The sequence below is a fragment of the Nannospalax galili genome, unplaced genomic scaffold, assembly GCF_000622305.1.
Source record: "Nannospalax galili isolate Female #2095 unplaced genomic scaffold, S.galili_v1.0 scaffold1007, whole genome shotgun sequence".
Taxonomy (NCBI): Eukaryota; Metazoa; Chordata; class Mammalia; order Rodentia; family Spalacidae; genus Nannospalax; species Nannospalax galili.
In genome coordinates, this window is record NW_008355473.1 from 933,081 (window position 1) to 955,159 (window position 22,079).

At 42.2% G+C, this 22,079-nt stretch overlaps 1 protein-coding gene across 1 annotated transcript in view; it reads left to right on the plus strand.

The window, feature by feature from the left end:
* Positions 1–21,694, plus strand: part of LOC103749868 (liver carboxylesterase 1-like) — a 29,522-nt gene extending 7,828 nt beyond the window's left edge. Inside the window, 12 exon segments of the mRNA XM_008852760.1 lie at positions 1,578–1,712; positions 4,123–4,233; positions 4,235–4,274; positions 5,394–5,498; positions 6,162–6,266; positions 8,416–8,454; positions 16,850–16,990; positions 18,425–18,505; positions 18,755–18,902; positions 20,055–20,186; positions 21,139–21,211; positions 21,490–21,694. Coding sequence (XP_008850982.1) covers positions 1,578–1,712; positions 4,123–4,233; positions 4,235–4,274; positions 5,394–5,498; positions 6,162–6,266; positions 8,416–8,454; positions 16,850–16,990; positions 18,425–18,505; positions 18,755–18,902; positions 20,055–20,186; positions 21,139–21,211; positions 21,490–21,694 — 1,315 coding nt within the window.
* The last annotated feature ends 385 nt before the right edge of the window (positions 21,695–22,079 follow it).

The following is a 22,079-nucleotide window of genomic DNA, read 5'->3' on the forward strand; positions in this document are numbered from 1 at the left end:
GGGAGGGGTCTAAGGCTCAAGGGCCTTAGCCCAGAAGAATCTTGATTATAGCTTACTTACATATCATTTACACAATGCCGATTCTTACCAGTGTTTGGAGATTGCTGAACTCTTTTCCCCCACACATGCTGTTGTGTTACATGCATCCTGTTGTCTGAGGACTTTCCAGGTTTTCTTTGTCTTTTGTTTCTTTCCTATGTTGATCTTGATTTGTCCACAGCCTCCTTCCACACACTATTCTCCTAGCTCCACTTTCCCCCCGAGAACTGTGATTCCATTCTTTGTGGAGAACCAAATGATGATCTGACTTCTAGAACTTCTTCTATGCTGCAGAGGGTATAGTTCCTGCCTAAGAGGGACCGTGAAACCTCTCCCCACTTTATTGGTTGGAAAGGAGGCTTGGGATTCCCTGTAGCAGGAGTTGTCTGGAATCCCTGTTAGTTTGAAATTGTCATACCTAAGAAGGCACAATTTTTTCATGCCTAAAAAAATATAAGCTCTAAGTAAAAGTAATATGATTACACCAACCAATGGCTCCAGAGAGGATAAGATCCAGAAAAATCATGGCCATGAGTGCCCCAGGAGCATCATTCAAATGCAGTTTGCTCTTGGACTGTGAACAAAATAACTAAAACACACTGATAGTTATATATTGAGACTGTGATACGATGCAAAAGAAAAATTTAAGGAATCCAATGGTCGAAGAGATTCAAGGGAAGATAGTATGAGGTTGTAACCATTGAGTACTAACAGAATTTAAATCAAAACAATGAAGAAAAGTGAAGCATGAAATTACATTTTCAGAATGAAGAGCCCTGAGAAGAAGTAACACTGTGAGTGGGGAGAAAGTTATTTCTAAGTGCTTAGAGCTCAGTTCTTGGTGGCTAGCTCATGTTTGATGTTTTTCTCTATTAGCAATGTTATTACAACATTATTTTAAATGCTCTCAATTTTTCTCTGCAATATTATACCCAGAAAGCCCAGAAAGATGAATTAGAAACTGTATCCTCTTACCCCCTTAATTCCTATCACAGTCCTTGTCCCTGGCAGGTAATAATCAGTTACTGATGACTTCCTGGAGGAGGTGGATATAAGCTTAGAAGGGTGGGAAGGGCACACAGGGGAAGCACAGTAGGAAGGGGCATTCTTGGAGCAAGTCAAGATAATCACTCATGCATAAGAAGGTTGAGTTCATCACTGAAGAGTTGACTGAAATGAAACATAAATTGACCTGGATGAGGAGTTCAGTAATGAGGGTGGTGGAGTCTTGGGGAGAGCAGCTCATCCTTGTTCCTTCCTGTGCCTGTGATGAAGTTCTCAATTTGAAGAGCATTAGAGGGCATGGCACTCAGGGTATGAGTAAAAGGCAGATATTTCCAGAGGACACAAAATGGTGGACTGGGCACTGCGAGAAGAGTTGGGAGGAAATGCATTTTCCATTCTTGCTGGGCACTGATAGACTTAGACTTTGGGAGCTGATCTTCAGTCAGGGTCAGGAAAAGGTAACCAAATCAAAAAACTTTCAATGTCCTTCCCAACTCTTCTTCCTGTGATGGCCAGTATAGTTGTGTCCTGCAGGTGATGGTGTGGATCCGTGGAGGGTCTCTTGTGGTGGGCGAGGCATCAACCTATGATGGCCTGGCCCTCTCTGCCCATGAAAACGTGGTGGTGATGGCTATCCAGTATCGCCTGGGCATCTTGGGATTCTTCAGGTAGGGCTTTGGACTCTGCATATTAGCTTCTGCAGTAACCTGTAGTATATGGATCGTGTGAAATAACAGGTTGATTTGGCTCTCTGTTTTGGAGGATCAAAGTTCATGATCAAGTGTCCTCAAGGTTGGCATTTGGTGTGGCCCTTTATCAGCATTACAGTATAGTGCATGAACAAAATAGAAACCGAAGCCTACAGAGCCATCTCATGCCAATAGAGAAAACCAGAGAGGAGAATTGTTCTTTCTGTAAGAGCTTTCTAGGGCTGGAGACACGGCTCAGTGGTAAAGAGCACTGACTTGCAGAGGACCCAGGTTCAGTTCTCAGCACCCACATGGTGGCTAACAACCAACTGTAGCTCTAGTCCCAGGGGATCCAATGCCCTCTTCTGACTTTTGCAGGCATTGCACAATACAGGTGCACTTATATACATGTAGACAGTACTCTCATAGACATGAAATAAAAATAATAAAAATTTAATAAAGAACTTTGGCTTGGGAACTAACCAGTTTCCTATACTACATAGATATCTTCCAAGTGTAGACCTGGTTACCTAATCACTTTCCACTGAGTCTTACCTTTTGCAGATTCCCTCACTGCATATTCCTGCTACGTTGGGAGCCAATGTTCCAGTACATAAACCCTGGTAGCACGAACCATGTCCAAATCTTTAAAGCTACCGGATCAGTGATGTCAGAACCCAGCTCTAATGACGTCATCTCTCATGGGTTCCTTTGCTAAGCTCCTTCATAATGTATCTTGTACCTTCATTGTTAGACTTCTCTTACCTGCTTATTCCCCAGCAATGACTGTCCACTTGCTTCTGAAGTTTTATATAGTTTCTTCTGCCCAGATGCCTACTGTCCTTGTAAAACTCCTATTTATTCTTTATGGCCCAGTCTTCATGTTGTCATTCCCAAAATGTTCGTCTCTTTTTACCTGTGCTACCCGGCATACTGCACTCCCCTATGATGGCAGGCACCGTGCAGCACAGTAGTTGAATGTTATACATCTTTGCACAGGAAAGGAAAGAAGAGATTAACTCATGCAAGGAACTTAGTGAGTGCTTCTGCAGGCAAGCTATCATCTGGCCATGCCACCCAGGCTGTCCTTAGGCTGACGGTGACCCGCACAAGTACTCATCTTAACCTCATGTGCCTCTCTTCCCCAACCGTGAACAGCCACTCCTGCCTCTCTCAGATGCTTCCTTCTCTTCCTTGGCCGTTCCTTCTCAGCTCCTCTGTGCCCCTTCCCCTCCCTGTCTTGGGCTCTGTGTGTCTCGCCCTCTCCACTAATGTCCCGAGTGATCAGAGCAGCACTCTCACAGCTCCCTATTTGTTGACAGCTCCGTGTCTGTAGCTCCCACCACTCCTTCGAGCCCCAGGTATTCTTTAGCCACCTCCCCTGGTTTCCCCTGGATATCTACAGGATACCTTTACAGAGGCACACTGAGACCTTAACGCCAACTCCCCCCGCAGAAAGAATCCTCTCCTTGCCCCCCTCATGATCTCTTGCACAGTTTTTGGAAGATCCATTTTCTTTGTTTCTCAGGACAGAGGTCTCATTGAAAGCCCGGATTCCTCTTTTTCTCCCATCCTACATTCAGTTAGAGAGCAAATTCTCTTGGATTATTTTGAAATATACCCAGTATCTAGCTTTTTGGATCTATTCTTTCTGTTTATGAACAATCAAAGCCCTATGTATCCACCTTGTATAATCATTAAAAACCATTTACTATTGTAATCATTCACTATTTTAATACCATGGCTGGATTGCACAGATGTCAGAGTGTTATGGGAGACAAGTTGAGTTACATTGACAGTGCAGAGCATTCCCATCAAGGCTCACAGCACCTGCTCTGCCTGCATCTCCATACATATGAGCTCCGTGCATAGTTTTGTTCCCATGGCATTGGGGCCTTTGAACCTAACTACAGTTCTTCCTTTGACTATTTCCAAGACAGATATGCTTATTTTATTTGGGTCTCTATTATGACTCTGCCTCAAAGGGTCCCTCCCTGCCATGGAATCTGAAATTCCACCCTATACCTACTCATCTTTTTCTTCGCCAATTTTTATTTTCCCACTAGATGACATTGTATTCTCTTTTCATCTGTTTGATTCTGGTTTGAAGTTTGAACTGAGTATAGTCAGAAATATTGTGTTTTGTTCCCAGAAGTTCTCTAGGTGTTAGACATTGGTTGGATTCACAAATCAGCACATAGTTTCTAGAACTGGATTGTAAAAACCCCATATAGAACAATACTATGAGGATGAGGGGATGGGTGAAGATTCCTGGGTCAGGGATGTAAAGCCCTATTCCAAAATGCTCACTGAGAGCTCCTTCCCAATATGTGGTCCCTAGAGCATGCAATGATATTTTTGTCCATATCTGTACCCTGTTGTCTTACAGCACAGAAGATGAACACAGCCTGGGAAACTGGGGTCACCTGGACCAGATAGCTGCTCTGCACTGGGTCCAGGACAACATTGCCAACTTTGGAGGGGACCCAGGCTCTGTGACTCTTTGGAGAGTCAGCTGGAGGAGAAAGTGTCTCTGTTCTTGTAAGTGTTCCTGATACTAGGCCCCATGTCCAAGCTTGATGTTGGTGCTGATGGGACCTCATGGAGATCAGCCAGCCAGGCCATGGAAACTTTGCTTTCAGAGTTCACTCTCTCTATTGCACAGTTTCAGAAAATGTTGAGCTAAGGACTAAACTTTCCCCCAGGAAGCTCAGAACTCAGATTTTTTTCAGTTTTAAAAATATTTTATTTATTGTTTTTATTTTATGTGTATGAGTGTTTTGCTTGCATGTAGGTAAGCGCACCACATGTGTGCAATGCCCCGCAGAGGCCAGAAGAGGGTGTTGAATCCTCTCGAACTAGAGTTACAGACAGTTGTTAGTAGGTGCTAGGAATCAAACTTGGCTCCTCTGGAAGAACAGCCAATGCTCTTAACTGCTGACCCATCTCTCTAGTCCCACAGAACTCAGCTTTATGTATTGAAGTCATAACAACATTCAGTTCTGCCTGGAAGAGTGACATGCCTATATTTCACTTAGTTAAATTCTTTTTCCATTTGCCAATCATTTTAACATTAGGACTCACCTGACTATTCTTTTTTAAATCCAGTCTCTAAACATTGAAACCTTGGATTATTTAGAAACTTCCTCCTTATAAACAGCACGAACAGTCTTAGATATATTTTTTTCCACCTCCATTATCATATTTGTTTTCTTTTCATTGTTTTGATCAAATCAAGCAATCCATGGATACCTCTGAGCTACAACCTTTTCTTTGCTCTTCTTTGGGGGGATGTTCGAGATAATTCCATATGGTCATTTTCAAGTAGTATAAGTACTGGAATGGGATTTGGATTTAGACATTGCTAAATCCTTTTTCCAATAGTTTTGATTATCATGATTAGGCATTTGACACACACTTCCTTTTCTGTTTCTTTCTCTGAACTCGGATTCTACCCCAGTGAGGTTCTCTGAGGGTATTAGGGTCCACAGGGAGCCTGGGATTCATTGTTGGACAGATAAAGAAAAGTCATATCCACAGAGCACCAGTGTCCGCAGATGAATGAATGACTAGTAGAGGTGGAGGGAGACTTACAGGACAAGTGAGTCACTGACCCCTTCTGTGCATAACCCTCCTCCTCTTCCTCCTCTCCCCTGCCAGGTGTTGTCTCCTCTGGCCAAGAACATTTTCCACAGGGCCATTTCTGAGAGTGGTGTGGCCCTCACTCCTGGTATGGTCAGGAAACATGTCAGGCCTGTAGCTGAGGTAAGTCCTATCTTGGACAGCTTCCATGCCGTTTCCTCTGTTCTTCTGGGGTCCTTGGAAGTCTTCCTTCCTAAGGGATTCAGCTAAGATGCTCAAGAGCACCTAGTTGTGAGAATGACTGAGGAGACGTCTGCTAGGACCCCATCCCAATCATATTCTGTAAGTTCTGGACTGTCTTCATGTAAACTGTGTGATCCAGGCTTCCTATAATTCTGCATAGGTTTTGGTGTATGGAGATATGAAATTGTCCTTCACCCATCACATGTATTAGCTCTCTTTAGATAAAAGGTATAATCATCACCCTCATCTATAGGTGGAAAAACTGAAGGTAAATGGCCAGAAAGTGGAGGAGGCAAATCTGAACCAGATAGTGGAATTCCAGATTCCTCGTTCTTTACCCCACTGTGCACAGCCTAAGATAGTCCACTTTGATAATGTTGTGCTCACTTTAAGAGTACCAAGGACACAGACATACAGAGTTAATGTCACAGTTCCAATTAGTAATAGATACAAAATTCTGTTGTGTACACACCTATTAGACTAGAGCGTTTTCAACTACTACCTACCTTCTTCAGAATTGAGGATATTGAACACCCCTGTCTGTACTGATGGAGGGAAGGCACATTGATTTTTACTTCTACTGTTACTTCTGATTTTGTGCAGCAAGTTGCTATTACTGCTGGGTGTAAAACCACCACCTCAGCTGCCATGGTTTACTGCCTCCGCCAGAAGACAGAGGATGAAGTCTTGGAGACTACATTGAAATTGGTATGTATTTCCTAATGGCCTCGGGCCTGCAGAGTTGGCCTGAGGATTTCTCAATTTTGTTCTACCCTGCTTTAGATGATCTGCCTAGGAAAGTTTCTCATCTCTTAGAAGCACTGCCAACCTCTTGATCCAAACTGGGAATTGCATTTCTTCATTTTTAATGTTAAAAAGTCCAAAAATACTATGATGAAAATTGTGATAGGTCTGAGGATGTGTAGCATGTACATGGTCCTAGGTCCAATACTCAGCATTGTAGACAAAAATACCACAACTGTATAATAATGTACAATTATCTTAAAACCTGATAATTGTCATTCAATTAATATTTTATATGCATTTTAAGAATTAAACATTTCATATTCCATGAATAATTACTATGATAAATTTTAAGATGGGCAATATTAAACACATTTTTTAAAGAACGGTGCCAGAATTTATCTTGGATGCTCAAATTTTTTCTAATAATATAGTAGTAGTCCAATTATCTAGATTTTTCGAGATTTTGCCCTAATTATGATTCAAGAATAGCCACCTTTTTACCAATTTGTTCCGTCCATCCATCCATCCATCCATCCCAACTGTGTGCAGGCACGGTAAAACAAGGGTCCATACAGACATAAATTGAACAGTATCTCTGCTGACAAGAGACTATCTAGGTAGAAAAATGACCCTGTGATTAGTTGATTACATGAAGGGGGTATATAGACAGGGCAAGTGATCGTTATAGTCAACAGATATTCTTCCCAGGGAAGATGATGTTTGAGGATCAACTGATGGTCTTGGCAGTCTATCATTACAGAGAAGCATTGGGAATGATTCCCATTATGACAGACGATATGAAGTGAGCTTGACCTGTCTGCACCTTGGATATTGAAGGGTACCTGCGGATACCTTGGATAGCCCTCTAACATTGTGGCACGCCTGCATATTCATGAGTTGAGTTCATTGTACCTTTAAGTCATGGGTCTTGGTTTATCAACCTTAGATAAGGTAATTAAGGGATTTGAAAATGGAGATATTGCTGTCTTTTACTATCTAAGAAAGGGAAAATATTTCAGGCATTCTCAGTGTGGCTCAGAACCTGGATTACATGAGAAGAGTTGGTGACTTTGGGAAACCCAGAGAAACTAAGACTAGGACATCCTTGTGATGTTTTCCATCCTGTGGAGATACTTCCATGACTGTCCACTGTCCCCAGTAGGCTTGTGGAGCTGCAATCCACAATGGACAGATCCTAGTGGTTGATTCCCATGAATAGGCCAGATCTGACAGGGTAAACATTGTAATCACTGCAATCTCGACAAACACATTAAAGAAAATCATGGTTTGGAATGAATGTCAGACTGTTTGAGTGAGGGTTTTCTAATGCAAGAGAACACTCACTTAAGAGGACTTGAACAGAAAAAAGAAGGAGTAATGGGATCATCAGGTAATTAATGTGTTGAGAAGTGGGTAGGCACAGACACTGAAGATAATACTGATCATCTATAGCTCAGCTTTTTATTCTTGTTTGTTGACTTCTCCCTGAAGCACATTTGTCCCTGGAGAGGTTAAAGACAGCACTGTACACTCATATCCTATTTTCTTAGAAACTATCTAGTACCAGTATTTGAGAGATAGCTTTGACTAATGCTGGCATGTATCAATCTTTGGACCATTTTCTATGTTTAGAGACATGGTGACCCAGATCTCACATAGATGCCCAAGCTTATGAAGTGAGAGCGGGGAAGGGTGGACAAAGGACAAGTCTACTCTGTTCTGATGCTTCATCTCACTTTCTGCCTTATCTCCCCTCAAGACTACCACATCCCTGTCCTCAAAATTACTTTGTTTCCACTTTTTTCCTTAGGGAAAATTGGGATATTGTTACCAGAGGGAACAAGTAGGTGGAACAGCATAGGCTTAGGCAGCAGACATGTTCAAAGCTCCAGCAACCCCAGCTCTGAGTCGGAGGATCTGACCCCTTGCTACCCTATACTTCCCTATCCCACTCTATCCTGTACCCATGCCAAAGGACTCTGTATAAGGTTCTCTTACTCTGGGCCTAGCAGGGAGAAGTCAGCAGGGAGAACCTTGGGGACATAGGTCAAAGGATCAGCTTTTAGACATGGAGGACTTCTAACTGCAATCTCTATATTTATCTTCACAGAAACATTTTCAGATCAATTTATTTCGACACCACAGAGAGGTACGAACCTTTGCTTCCTGTATTATAGGTTTTGGGTCTTATTAGTATTAATCTTTATATCCTAGTTTGTTTCTCACAGCTGTGACAAAACACTCTGACCAATACCAACTTGGGGAGGAAAGGGTTTATTCGGCTTACATTGCCTGGGTCACGGTTCATCACTGAGGGAGCCCAAGGAAGGAACTCAGGGTAGGAACCTGGAGGCAGGAGCTGGAGCATGGGCCATGGAGGAACGCTGCTTACTGGCTTGCTCCCTTGGCCTGTGCTCAACCTGCTTTCTTATACAATACAGGACCGCTTGCCCAGGGGTGGTACCACCCACAGTGGGTTGGGGCCTCCCGTATCACTCAATAATCAAGAAGATGCCCCATGGACATGACCACAGGCCAGTTCAATGGAGGCAACTCACCAATTGAGGCTCCCTCTACCCAGTGTGTCAAGTTGACAGTTAAAGCTACCCAGCACACAATTAACTAAACTGTGAATAAAGACTCTTCCTTTGTGGAATCACATCATTTCTTGTGTGTATACTGCTGATGCCCCAAGAGGGGAAGTCAGTTGCCAGGGTAACAGAGGCAGGAGGACCTGAGGCAAGATGGCCTGACTTCCTATCCGGTGCTCCCAGCCATCAACTCTGTGTCCTCTGCTCAACTTCACATTCTTATATACTCCCTGCTCCCAAACAACCCCGCAGGATGGGGCTACACCAGGACCTTCCACTGTCAGGAGGCCAAGATACCAGGCTAAGTGTCTTAGGAGTCTCCATGGAAGAGCACAGATCTTCTAGGAGCTGGTGATCTGTGTAGAGAGAAGCCTGAGATCTCAGTCCTAAGGACATCAGCCTCCTCCCAGGATCTAGGAAACTCAAGCAGAACCTTCCAGCTTGTCTTTCCTGTCTTCCCACCTCTTAGCAATGACCCAGGCCTTGTGACAACGGCTGTGTAGTAGTACAGACCTGTTCTCTCTCACCCTTCTTGTGAGATCCCAGAACTTCTCTTAAAGATCTTCTGAAGACGAAATGAAATTGTTTTCAACCATTCAGAAAAGTTTGAATCAGAATTCACTGAGTGGCAGTACCTGATTCTGCAGTTAGAATATGACCGTGATTCCTGGGAACCTTGCATTTCAGTGTTGGGGTCTGTGTACGAAAACGTGTATGTCAGACTTAAGGTAAAAAAGAAATTGGCAGACATGAGAAAGTTGGCCAGTGGTTTGACGGGAAGAGGCCCTAGGGCCAGAGTGTAGCTTGATGAGCTGGTGGTATCTGAGTAAAGTTATGGATGCCAGCCAGAGGGTGTCAGCTGTATACACAAAAGGAATGACATGATTCCACAAAGGAAACCTGCAGAAAGAGTGTTCCTTACAAAGGGAAGAGCAGCTACAAAGCCTCCTGCTGGACGTCAGTGTGTGTGGAAAGAAACAGTGAGGGAGGAGGAGGCTTATGGCTTCAGAAACAGTAGAGGTGGGAATGGAGTGGGTCACCGAAAGGCTTGGATTGTTATGCAACATAGTACAGGAGGTGTGCAGAGGGTTTTCAGTGGAGCAGTTACATCATCTTGGGTTCTGTTAAGTTCACATTGACAGCAATATGGAAATAGTGGAGAGGAAAGGGGTAGACTAGGTACTGAGGGACCCAGTGGGAGGATTATGAGCTGCAATAATTCAGGTGTAGGATCCCTATTTACTATTCCAAATAATAAATATTATAAATAAACCCATCTAAATAAAAACTACCCGTAAAATAAAAACAATCTATAGAAATAAACCCAAATAAAAAAATAAATAAACCCAAGCAGGAGGGTGGTAAGAATTGGTTGGGATTTTGATGATTTTTAAAAACAATTGTTTTATTTTTATTTTTAAATGAAAAATTTCAAATTTCATGTAATATATTTCTATCATATTTAGAACCCTCTAATCTATCCCCATACTATTTCCCACCTGGCTTAATGTACTCTATCACACACATATATCACACACACACATATGCCTATAGAGTCAAATTTCTGTCCCCAAATGCCCTTTGGTGTATTTCTATCCACTGGAACCTAGTGAACCTACCTAGTGTCATGCCTTTAAAGAAAACTGATTCTCCCTCTCCCAGAAGCCATCAGTTGCCAATAGTCCATCAACTAGGGTTGGAACTTCTTCCTCACCTCCCTACTTTTTTTTTTTTTTTTTTTTTTTGAGACAGGGTCTCCCTGTAGCCCCAGCTGTCCTGGAATGCACTATGTAGACCAGGCTGGCCTTGAACTCACAGAGATCCACTTGCCTCTGCCTCCCCAGTGCTGGGATTAAAGGCGTGTGCCACCACATGTTGGGATTTTTGTCGGCTTGAATTTATGTGGGAGTTGTGTTTGCTGTTACCATTCCTCTGAGTTCATATAAATAATGGCCCAGCTGTCTGGAAAACCCCATTTTCCTATGGTCATATACCAGCTCTGGCTCTTACAGTATTTCTAATCTCACTTCTGCAATGATTCCCAAACCTTTGGAGGCAGAGACTGATACCAGTGTCCAATTCAGGTATAAGCACTCTGCGGCCTTTTGTTCTTTGCATGTTGGTCAGCTGTGGGTCTCTATTAATCACCATCTGCTGCAGAAAGGAAGCTTCTCTGGTGAGAACTGAGAAATGCATTAATCTATGAGTTTAACAATAAGTCGTTATAATTCAGTTAAACATTCAGCCCATTTGGCAGAATAATATTAACAGATTTCCCCTATGACTTGTGACATGTCTAGCCACAGGTTCCTAGATCTGATATCAGTGTCAGATATGGATTCCATCTTGTGAAGCAGACCTTAAATCCAATTGGAAAGTGGTTGGTTTCTTCTATAACATTCATACCATGATTGCACCAGTGGGTTTATTTTGCCAGGCCTGTTGTAGTTTGCAGGATTAACAGCTGGGCAAGGTTCATGATTACTTTTCTTTTCTGGTAGAATCTGTAGCACCTTCTCACACTATGAAAACTAGCCAGTAGAGATGAAGCTTTGAGGTCAGTATCAGCTTGATTTTTCCTTGTTTGTTCTATATTTCATGTATATTAATATCTTTAGCAGTAGGTTCTTACTGTCAAGTTTTGGTGGGTAACCAAGAACAGGGACAGTGGCCAGTACTGTTTAAGGGTCTCTTGGAAGCCCTGATCAACAGCTTTAAAAGACAGAGTTTACTCCTGGAATTGGGCTTTTTGTTTGCTAGCTTATGGTATCTGGTGAGGCAATGTTCCCTTGTTATAGAATAACTCATTTTAATCTCTTTAAAATTTATTTATTATTATTTTTGTTATATTTTTATTTTGTGTATATGAGTGTATGTAAGTGTACCTGCGTTGTGAAATGCCTGCAGAGGTCAGAAGAGGTGCTGAATTCCCTGGATCTGGAGTTATGGATGGTTTTTAACTGCCATGTGGGTGCTGGGAACTGAACCCAGGTCCTCTGGAAGAGCAGCCGGTGCTTTTAACTGCTGAGCCATCTCTCCAGACCATTGATCTCTTTTTATATTGTACATGTATATATTTTAAGACACTTCTATACTGGTAAATTTTCAAATGGCTTTTTGTAAAGGCCTTTAGTGTTAATTAACCCTCCCCACACTCCCTTCTCTGCCCTGCCCTCCGAATCCCCACTCTTTAACTCGTCCTTACTGTCCTAACCTATTGTTCCCCTTTTTAAAATTTATTATTTTTATTTTATGTGTATGCGTGTATTGCCTGCCTGTAGGTAAGTGCACCTGTGTCTTGCAATGCCCATGGAGGTCAGAAGAGGCTGTCGGAGCCCCTGGGACTGGAGTTACAGACAGTTGTTAGCTGCCATGTGGGTGCTGGGATTCGAACCTGGGTCTTCTGCAAGAACAACCAGTGTTCTTAACCGCTGAGCCATCTCTCCAGCCCCTTGTTCCCCTTTTTAACTTTGTATCACTACATTCTATCTCCCCTTCCACAAATCCTCACCACCCCCACAAATCCTCACCCCACCCCATGGCTGTTTACTAGTTTCCTGACCTCTATGGATTTTCCAATTGAAATGCACTTATCTAAAGATTCATAGCTAGCATTCACTTGTAAGAGAGAATATGCAACATTTTTCTTTTTGTGTCTGAGTTATTTCACTCAGGGAGATTGTTTTCAGTTCCATCCATTTATCTGTGAATTTCATGATTTCAGTTTTTAAACAGCTGAATAATATTCCATTGTGAAAATGTACCACACTTTCATTATCCTTCAGTTGATGGACGTTTAGATTGTTTTCATTCATTCCCTGGCTATTGCGAATACAGCAGCAATATATGTGGATGAACAAGTATCTGCAGGAGGATATAGTCTTGGATGTGTGCAAGGATGGTACGGCTCAATCAAGTAGTAGATCTGTTTCTAGCTTTCTGAGGAATCTCCACCCTTATTTCCATAGTGGCTGCACCAGTTTGCACTCCCACAAGCAGTGAATAAATGTTTGTCTTTCCCCACATCCTTGCCAGCATTTGTGATCTATTTTTTTTTTTTTTTTGGATTGTAGCCATTCTTCCTGGGATATGAAGAAATCCCAAAGTGGTTTTAATTCGCATTTCCCTCATGGCTAAAGATGTTGAACACTTTAAAAAGTGTTTCTCAGCCATTTGTGCTTCATTTTTAGAGAATTCCTCATTTGTTCCTCGCCCAATTTTTAATTAGTTTGCTTGTGTTTTTTTTAATGTTTAATTTTTGGAGTTATTTGTATATTCTAGATACTAGCCCTCTGTCAGAGGTATAGTTCATAAAGATATTTTTTCCCATTCTGTAAGATTGCCTTTTCACTAGAATACTGGCATTCTTTGAAATATAAAAGTGTTCTAGTTTCACGAGATCCTGTTTGTTAATTGTTGGTCTTAATGCCTGCAGTATCAGGGTCCTGTTCAGAAAGTCCTTTCCTGTGCCTATAAATTCCAATGCATTCCCCATTTTTTCCTCTATTAGATTCAAGGTATCAGGTCTTATGCTGAGATCCTTGATTCATTTGGAGTTTTGTGCATAATGAGAGATAGGACTCTAGTTCCATGTGTTTGTAGCTATTTGGTTTGACCAGCATTTGTTGAAAATGCTGTCTTTTTTTCCCCAAGGTGTGTTTTTGGTCTCTTTGTTAAAAATCAAGTGACTGTAAGTGCATGGACTTATATCTGGATCCTCAATTCTATTCCATTGACCGATATGTCTGTTTTTATGCCAGCCAGCACCATGCTGTTTTTATTACTATAGATCTATAGTATAATTTGACACCCCCCAATATAACCCTAGGATGACTAAAACAACCCTGATAAATAAAAGAAATGCTGGTGGGTTCTTGAAATTTTTGAAGGAATAACTGACATGTTTTGCTGATGAATACAGTATGAGGTATGAGCAAAAGGAGTTACAGGCTACCCCTGACCTTTCTAATGCAAACAGGCTATGCATGTGGCCTCACAGTATACCCAGAGCATCCCTGGGTGCACAGTGATGGTCTCTGTGGCATTCATGTTTGCTGACGTCAGTTTTCTCTCCTAGAATCTTCCCCAAGAGCCCTTCCTATCCCTTTCTAGGACTTTGTAAAAACTTCTCCCTCTACTTTCTGCTTTCCTGTTCCTTTTATGTAGCACATCATGGTGAGAGCTTGTGGAGGAGCAAAACTAATCACCCTATGGCCTAAAAGTGAAAAAAGAAAGGAATTGGGCACCAATATTTTCTTCAAGAGTGTACCCCAATCACCCGAAGCCTTGACACTGAGCTCCAGATCTTTAAAAATATTTTATTATTTTTATTTTATGTGTATGAGTGTACTGTTTGCATGTATATAAGCGTACCCAAGTCATGCAATACCTGTGAGATCAGAAGAGGGTGTCAGATCCCCTGGGACTGAAGTTATGGATGGTTGTTATCTTCTATGCCATTTCTGAGAATTGAACCTGGGTTCTCTGCAAAAGCAGTCAGTGCTCTTAACTGCTGAGCCATCTCTCCCGCTCGTGAGCTCTGTATTTTAAAGTTCTCCCCAACGCCATGCTAGCTTCCAGCATGAGCTGGAGACCACGGCTCCAACACACTGATCTTTGGGGGCATGTAAGATCTAACCTCTAGTACTTCCAGTGAGAATTCTTCAAAACAGCCTTGAGGGTCAGGCTGTGATAGATTCTGTGCAGAAAATGGGCCAGGGATTAGTTCTGCATACTGACACCTCTGTCCTTTCTTATGCCATTCCCATTGTCAATAGCATTCATCCTCAAGCTCACTGCAGATAGCAAGAACCTACCTGTGTGGCCGTGTGCATCTTCCTTCAGATGAGCTGCTCCTGTTGCTCGACTAGCTCTGACTGCACCGCTTTTCTATGGCAGGAGTAGTTAGACTTGAGATTTCTTCTTTATTGTCAGCCTATTGGAGTAGGCCACTTTAAAAAACCTTTAACTTATCTTAAATAGTTAATAAACTTTTCAGTTCAGGCACCTTGAGTGATGAGCTCAATATTTCTGAAAGCCAATCACATATGCCAAAGTGCTCAGATCTAGATATAGAAAGGCAGACGCAGTCTACCTTCAATCATGGATTCTGTATTTATGAATTCATTTGTTAAAATGGACATATAAACCTAAACTGATACTTGTGAGACATGTCGTCTTTCACGCCACATGTACAGAACAGCAAGAAATTTGAGTCACATGATGTTCAGGTTCCCATCTGAAGTCAAAAAGGAAACACTCTGTGTCCTTGCTTCCTCTCTTGTAGTCACTAAATGTCCTCTTCATGGTCTATCAAATGCTGAACTTTTATTTTGCCATGTTTTCTGTTTAAATTATTTCTCTGGATTGGCTCTTAAGTGTGGTAATGAAGGACCATCTGACATTCCCAACCAGAGGAGGCTGGGAGGTGCTGTACAGAAAGAATGCATGTGACAGACGAGCTTCCTTCAGGCTTTTGTTGTGATGCCTTGGCTGTGAAGTCAGTGTTAATGAGTCAACAGCATGGTACATCCAAAGAGGGAGAGGAGGATTCTCAGTTTGTCCAGCTGTGGGAGAGGCAATTTTGGAAAGGGAACTGCTGTGTCTATAGTGTATGATAAAGCTAAGGAAAAGATAAAAAGGAACTGAATTTATGGATTCATAAGATGACTAATTTTTCTCTTTTCCTCTCCCCTTCTCTTCTCTTCTCTCTCTCTCTCTCTCCCTCCCTCTCTCTCTCTCCCTCTCTCTCAATAGGGGTTCAGTCTACAGCCTAGCCTGGCCTGGAACTCATCATGTATCTCAGACTGACTTCACACTCACAGCAATTCTCTTGTCTCAGCACTCCTACCAGTGTTAGAATTGTAGGCATGAGCCACTACACTCTGTTCACAATGATGAACTTTTAAAATATTTTATGTTATTTTTATTTTATGTGTATGAGTGTATTGCCTGCATGTATGCAAGTGCGCCTGTGTCATGCAGTGCCCATGGATGTCAGAAGATGCTGTCAGATCCCCTGGAACTGGCAGTTGTTAGCTGCCATAAGGGTGCTGGGAGTCAAACCCAGGTCCTCTGCAAGAGCAGTCAGTGCTCTTAGCACTGAGTCATCTCTCCAGTCCCTCAGAATGATGATTTAAAAACTATTTTATTTATGATTTTTATTTTATGTGTATAAGTGTATTGCCGGAATATATGTAAGTGCACCTGTGTCATGCAATGGCAGCAGAAATTCCCCTGGAGCTGGAGGTAAGGACAGTTGTTACTCACCATGTGGGTCAAACCTGGGTCCTCTGTAAGAACAGCCAGTGCTCTGAACCACCGAGCCATCAGTCCAGCCCCACAATGATGAATTTTTTAAAAGCACAGTGGAGAGCATGGTTGTAAGACTGAAGTAAAAAAAATTACAGTTATGTTACTCAGGTCAAGAAGTATGAAGCCTTTCTAGCTATCCTACTATTATAAACACATATAACTAATTATCTATAACAAACCTATATCACATAACATGTCGATAAACAGGCATCCATACACAAATGAGTGAAAAATGTTTTGATCAAGAACTAACTCTAGATAGAATTCTCCTTGAAGCAAATTCTGCATCCTCTGCAACTTTAAAGACATAACTCCCATGGAGAGTAAGAAATTATCTATGGGACCTGTGACTCCACACCACTTGAAATTGGAGTATAATTATTCATATATGAGGTGTATTTTAATTTTCATGAAGATGCCCTGCTCATTTCTCTATGTTATCACTATTAACTTTCCCATCAAAGTTCTGCCCTTGTGTCTCACAGAGTTAGGACAGTTGGTAGGACCTTAAGTTTCTGTGGCCATTGCCCATAGTCATGGGAATCTTATGGTGCTGGGCTTGTAACCGTAAAGGCTGGGTGGGCATGAGTGTTTTCTGGGAAGAAGTAATCGCAGACATTACATTGCCCTATTTCCTAGAACTGTCCCTTCCTGCCTACTGTAGTCGATGGAGTGGTACTTCTAAAGGCCCCAGAAGAAATTCTGGCTGAGAAGAATTTCAATACTGTCTCCTACATGGTGGGGATCAACAAGCAAGAGTTTGGCTGGCTCCTTCCACTGGTAAGAACATACAGACCTCAGACAGAAACACATCACCCTATATCAGCCCAGGAGTTCTTTCTTCTCCACCTTGTTCCCTGTCCAGGGAAACGGCCCCTGTTGTCCTGAGTATATAGTTCCATGAAAAATTTCTCCAGAATGGTTCAAATGCCTCCTGGATAATAATCCCTGGGAACCCTTGTCATCCTACTCACAAACATTCTGTCTTTCCATTAAAGAATCTCAAGATGTTTCTTTTAAAGGACCTTCTCATTAACATTTTATGATAGAATGCATGGAATCTGGTGGGGGGTATAGGGGGTGTGGTATAAAGATGATTAAGATGTTTTGTATTTAATGCACAGAAATTCAATAAAAATATACAAAAAAAAAAAGAGTCTTCTCTTTAAAGAATCCCAGAATGTTCAGGTTGTGACTTGCTCAGAAAGACGACCAGAGAGGGAGACAAGCTGGAGGTTCACAAGAGTCAGGCCTGGGGCATAACAACTTCTACTTTGTATGTAGAGTCTTAGGTGCCATAGATCTCCACATCTGATCTCAGGCACCTCACTTGAAAGACATCAGAGAAATCGGGCAGTATTTAAAACAATAAAATAGGTTTTATGAAGCAATATGACTTCAGTAGGCAAAATATTACCTGCAGGAGAACTGTCACCTCTTTATAACAGGAATCAGAGTTATGAAGCAAGGACCTCGATGAAGTTAAGCATTCTTCTATAGAGACCAGTAGTGTCATCAAGTGTTATCTCTTCAAATACTTACTTTTCAAAGAGGTTTCAAACCATTTTTACAAGTTTTCTCCCAGGTCCTCGAGGAAATGATTTTCAGGTAGAAGATTTACATCTCAGGGGGCAGAGGAGTGATTGCTAATTGCAAGCTTTTCACAGTATCAACACCTGAAAGCATCAAGCTTTCTCAGGCGGGCAGTGTGGGGTTGTGGTTACCCTAAGATGCACCTGAGATGTCAGAGCAGTGCTGGGGTCACCACTCAGAGTGCAGAGATTTGGACAGTTAGTACGTGCTGCGAGTCTGCGTTTTTCACTGGAGATTTTGAGAGTTTTCAAAGAACACAGCTGTAATGATTGATTTGGTTTTCCCTGTTACCTGAGTCCAAGGGGATACGGCCTGTGTCCTCTGTCCCTGAACCCTCTGCTTCCACATACACTACCATGGTTTACATGTTCCCCCATTGACTGGAAACCTACTGTGCCCCACAGCCTGATAAATATACATACCTATTAAAATATTTTTTGTAGTCATTACATTTGTAGATATAAGTCCATTTGTTTCATTGCTTTTTTTCCTGACTAATGCTCATCGAGACCCAACAAAGGAAATTCATTCTTAAGTAGTTTGGATGGTTTTCCTGCTTGGAAGAATCCTTTTAATTCCCAGGGACTAACAAGTACTTAATCATTTTTTTAAAAAAAACAGATTATGGAATATCCACTTTCTGCAGGCAAACTGGACCAGAAGACAGGCACACAACTTCTGAGGAAGTCCAGCCCTTATCTTGTAAGAATCTAAGGCTTTACGGGAATTGATTGAGAAGCCCAGAAGAGCTGCGGACTTACCTCAAATAATGGAAACTTCAACGGCAGGAAAATACTTTGGTTTGGGGTTTTGTCTCATGATTCTGTCCTTCACACTTAATCACCCTAGGAAGGATTTAAAGGTTCATAGTCAGTGAAGAGTTTTCAATTGCCAAGGAAGCCTAGTTGCCCACCATCTGTGACAGGGGTCCACTTTCTTGATTCATTTCAGAACATCTCTGAGAATATGATTCCCGCTGCCATTCAGGAATATTTAGGAGGGACAGAAGACCCTGTCAAAAAGAGAAACTTATTTGTAAACTTGATTGGAGATGTGCTATTTGCTGTCCCATCTGTACTTGTGGCTCGTCATCACAGAGGTGAGATCCAAGGATTGGATTCCAGGGTCACTGTGACCAGCTTTTGTTCCTGACACACCTAGCTAGCGCAGACAGATGTGGAAACTATTGAGGATCAGGCCTCAAAGCCCGGATCCACATGGAGAGGGATAGTACTGTCCTGTTGGTGATCTGCTAGTATGGAGCCTGTGCTGAAAATAGGATCCAAATATGTGTAGTTAATTTGGTAGGTGATTCAGAAAACAGCAGTAAGAGATGAGGAAGAAATGACTGACACATACACACCCCTTTGCATGTGGTGTTTCTTATTTCTTAGTGGCCCTGGAATTTCTCCATGTCTTTTGAGTTCTGATATATTTATCGCTTTGTGCCTTTGATGAAATTAATTTGTCATCTCTGTATCCTACACCTGTGGTACATCATCTATCCCGAATTAGGAAAAAATGTAGCCATAATTTCCTGAAATGTGCTTTCTGGTCCCCTTCTCCTTTCTTCTGTTCCTGGGCAGATTCTTAGTCACTATCTCTGCTTTTCTACTCCCCAGTTGGTATTTACCAAATTGATGCCTTTCTCCTTTTAAAGCTTTGTATTGCATTTATAAGAATTTTGTAAACCTCAGTGATAAGCAAATTTAATTTCTTAGATAAGCAAATTTAATTTCTGTCACTTTTCTTGGATGGCCGAGAAAAGCACTAGAAATACTCGGAATTAGACTGAATGGAAGGCGCTTGTTAGTCTGTAGATTGGTTTTCAAAGACAGGGTTTCACAATAGAATACCAGCTGGCCTGGAACTCGCTATGTAGACCAGGCTGGCCTCAAACTCACAGAAATTTGCCCGTCTCTGCCTCCCAAGTATTGAGATTAAAGGTGTGTACCACCATGCTTAGCTAGTTATAGATCTTGAACTCAGTGAGCACCAGGGTGTTTGCAGTGAGAATATTCAGTGCGTTTACTATATGCATTCATCTACTTTTTCTCTATTCAGTAAACACCTGGCTCAAATTCCAGTTCCACTCACCCAGGTGTGAAGCTCTAAGCAAGTCACTGGGCTTTCTTGAAACTGTTTATCTCCTGTGCAGCTAACCAGGGCCTTCTTTGGGTGTTGGAGACCTCGAAACCATCCAGATGTGTGTTTCTTAACACTAATTGTGCCTGGATGTATGTCTTCTCAGATGCTGGAGCCCCCATCTATATGTATGAGTTTCAGTATCGCCCGAGCTTCTCATCAGACCTGAAACCTGGGATGGTTTTGGGAGACCATGGGGATGAGCTTTCCTCAGTACTTGGTGCCCCATTTATAAAAGGTAATGGTTTTTTGTTAGTTATAACTTGAAGATAGGAGGCCTGCATAGCAGTCTTGCTTTGGTGGTCTTGAGAAAGTTTCTCCTTCCCTCTGGAGCTCTGGATCTTAGTTTTATGATTCACTGAAATGAGGCTGAGTTACACTGGGTAGTCCTCAACCTTTCTCCTTGCTCCAGTGTACATGAAGGAGAGCTAGTTTATGTGCCCCCAGTGTAGTCACTCTCAAAATTCTGACCTGTGACTTCAGTTACAGGGACTGACTCACCTACAGGACTTTGCTTGAAGACAAGAATACCACTGTTTAATTTCCTACTCACAAGAACGAGGGGAAGGTTAGAATTTGTGTTAATCTTGAATTGGATGCCATGTGTCTATTTACCTCTCTGTATATTTAAAACTCATATATTTTATACTATGGTATATATAACATTGCATTAATTGAAGGAAACCTTTCCCAAATGTCTTCAGTACCTTAACTCTCAGCAGTTGCATGTGACCTACCTCATGGCACACCAGTCTTTCCTAGCTGGGTGACTCGTTAGGATCTTTGCATTTCTGATATTTTTCTGACTATGAAAGTGTGTGTGTGTGTGTGTGTGTGTGTGTGTGTGTGTGTGAGGGGACTTAGAAAATAGCCAAGACCCACCAATCCTATAAGGCAGAAAAATCCCTGGATTGTGGCATTTCAACCCTGTTGGGGAAGGAATGGGCAGGTGTTAAGGAAGACAGAGCCGGCCAGCCAGCTCATGGATGCATGTTGCTGAGTCCTAGACAAGCCATCCTCCAGTTAAATGTGCACAAAAATTCTTCAGGATTTTCTTCAAATACAGATTTTGACTTGGTTGGTATGGAATAAGGGAGAAGGCTCTGTATGTCTAAAGCTCCCGTGGGAGTGACGCTGCTGCCATGTGGACCACTCTATGAGAAGCAAAAAGACTATCTTTATTCTCACAGAGGGGGCCTCAGATGAGGAGATCAGCCTCAGCAAGATGGTGATGAAGTTTTGGGCCAATTTTGCTCGGAATGGGTGAGGCTGATGGCAATGGTGGACAGAGTTGGTGGGAGAAATGGGGAAAGAGTGGTTTTTAAAGTTTAAGTGTCCAGATTCATGACCATATGAGTTCAGCAATTTGACAATGGGAACTTTCTAAAAATGATTAGATTGCCTTAGGAGATAGAGAACTCCTCCTCTCCAGAGCTGCGTGGTTCCATGACAGCAATATACCAGTGATCCACACAACTCTCAGAGAAAAGTGGGAATCACACAGAAGCATTGTGAAATCTTAATTCTGACTTTGTTTCTAGGAACCCCAAAGAGGAGAGTTTGCCCACATGGCCAGAATACAACCAGAAGGAAGGCTACCTGAAGATTGGTACCGCCACCCAGGCAGCCCAAGGGCTCAAAGATAAGGAAGTAGCTTTTTGGACCAAGGAGGCAGTAGAGAAGCCATTTCAGGAAAAAAAAAAACTGAACTATGAATGGGAACTCCAGCCAGTGGCTGAAGGCTAAAACAGCAAAGGCAGTGGTGTGTCACACAGGGTAGCTGTAGGTGTAAGAGGTTTCTAACTGTGGAAGCTCCAAACCCTGTGGTGGGGTATTCAAAGGCAATCAAGAGGAGAATGTTTCTCCTGTGACCTCAATTAGCAGCAAAAAATGTTCTTTCAGAGACCAAACCAGCGTCTTTGTCTTTGATTCTAAATGAATGCACTCTCCTCAGGGAGAGGATGAAGAAAGTCATCATCGTAGGAAGATAGTTCCACATGGGGTAGCTGTAGGAATGAGCATCCTGAAATCTAAAGAAGACAAGCACTTTGGGGGAGGGGCTGTGAGTATTAGCTTATCATCCGCTTCCAGAAATAAGAAGGTATCAAATACGCAAGGAGAGTGATGGAGC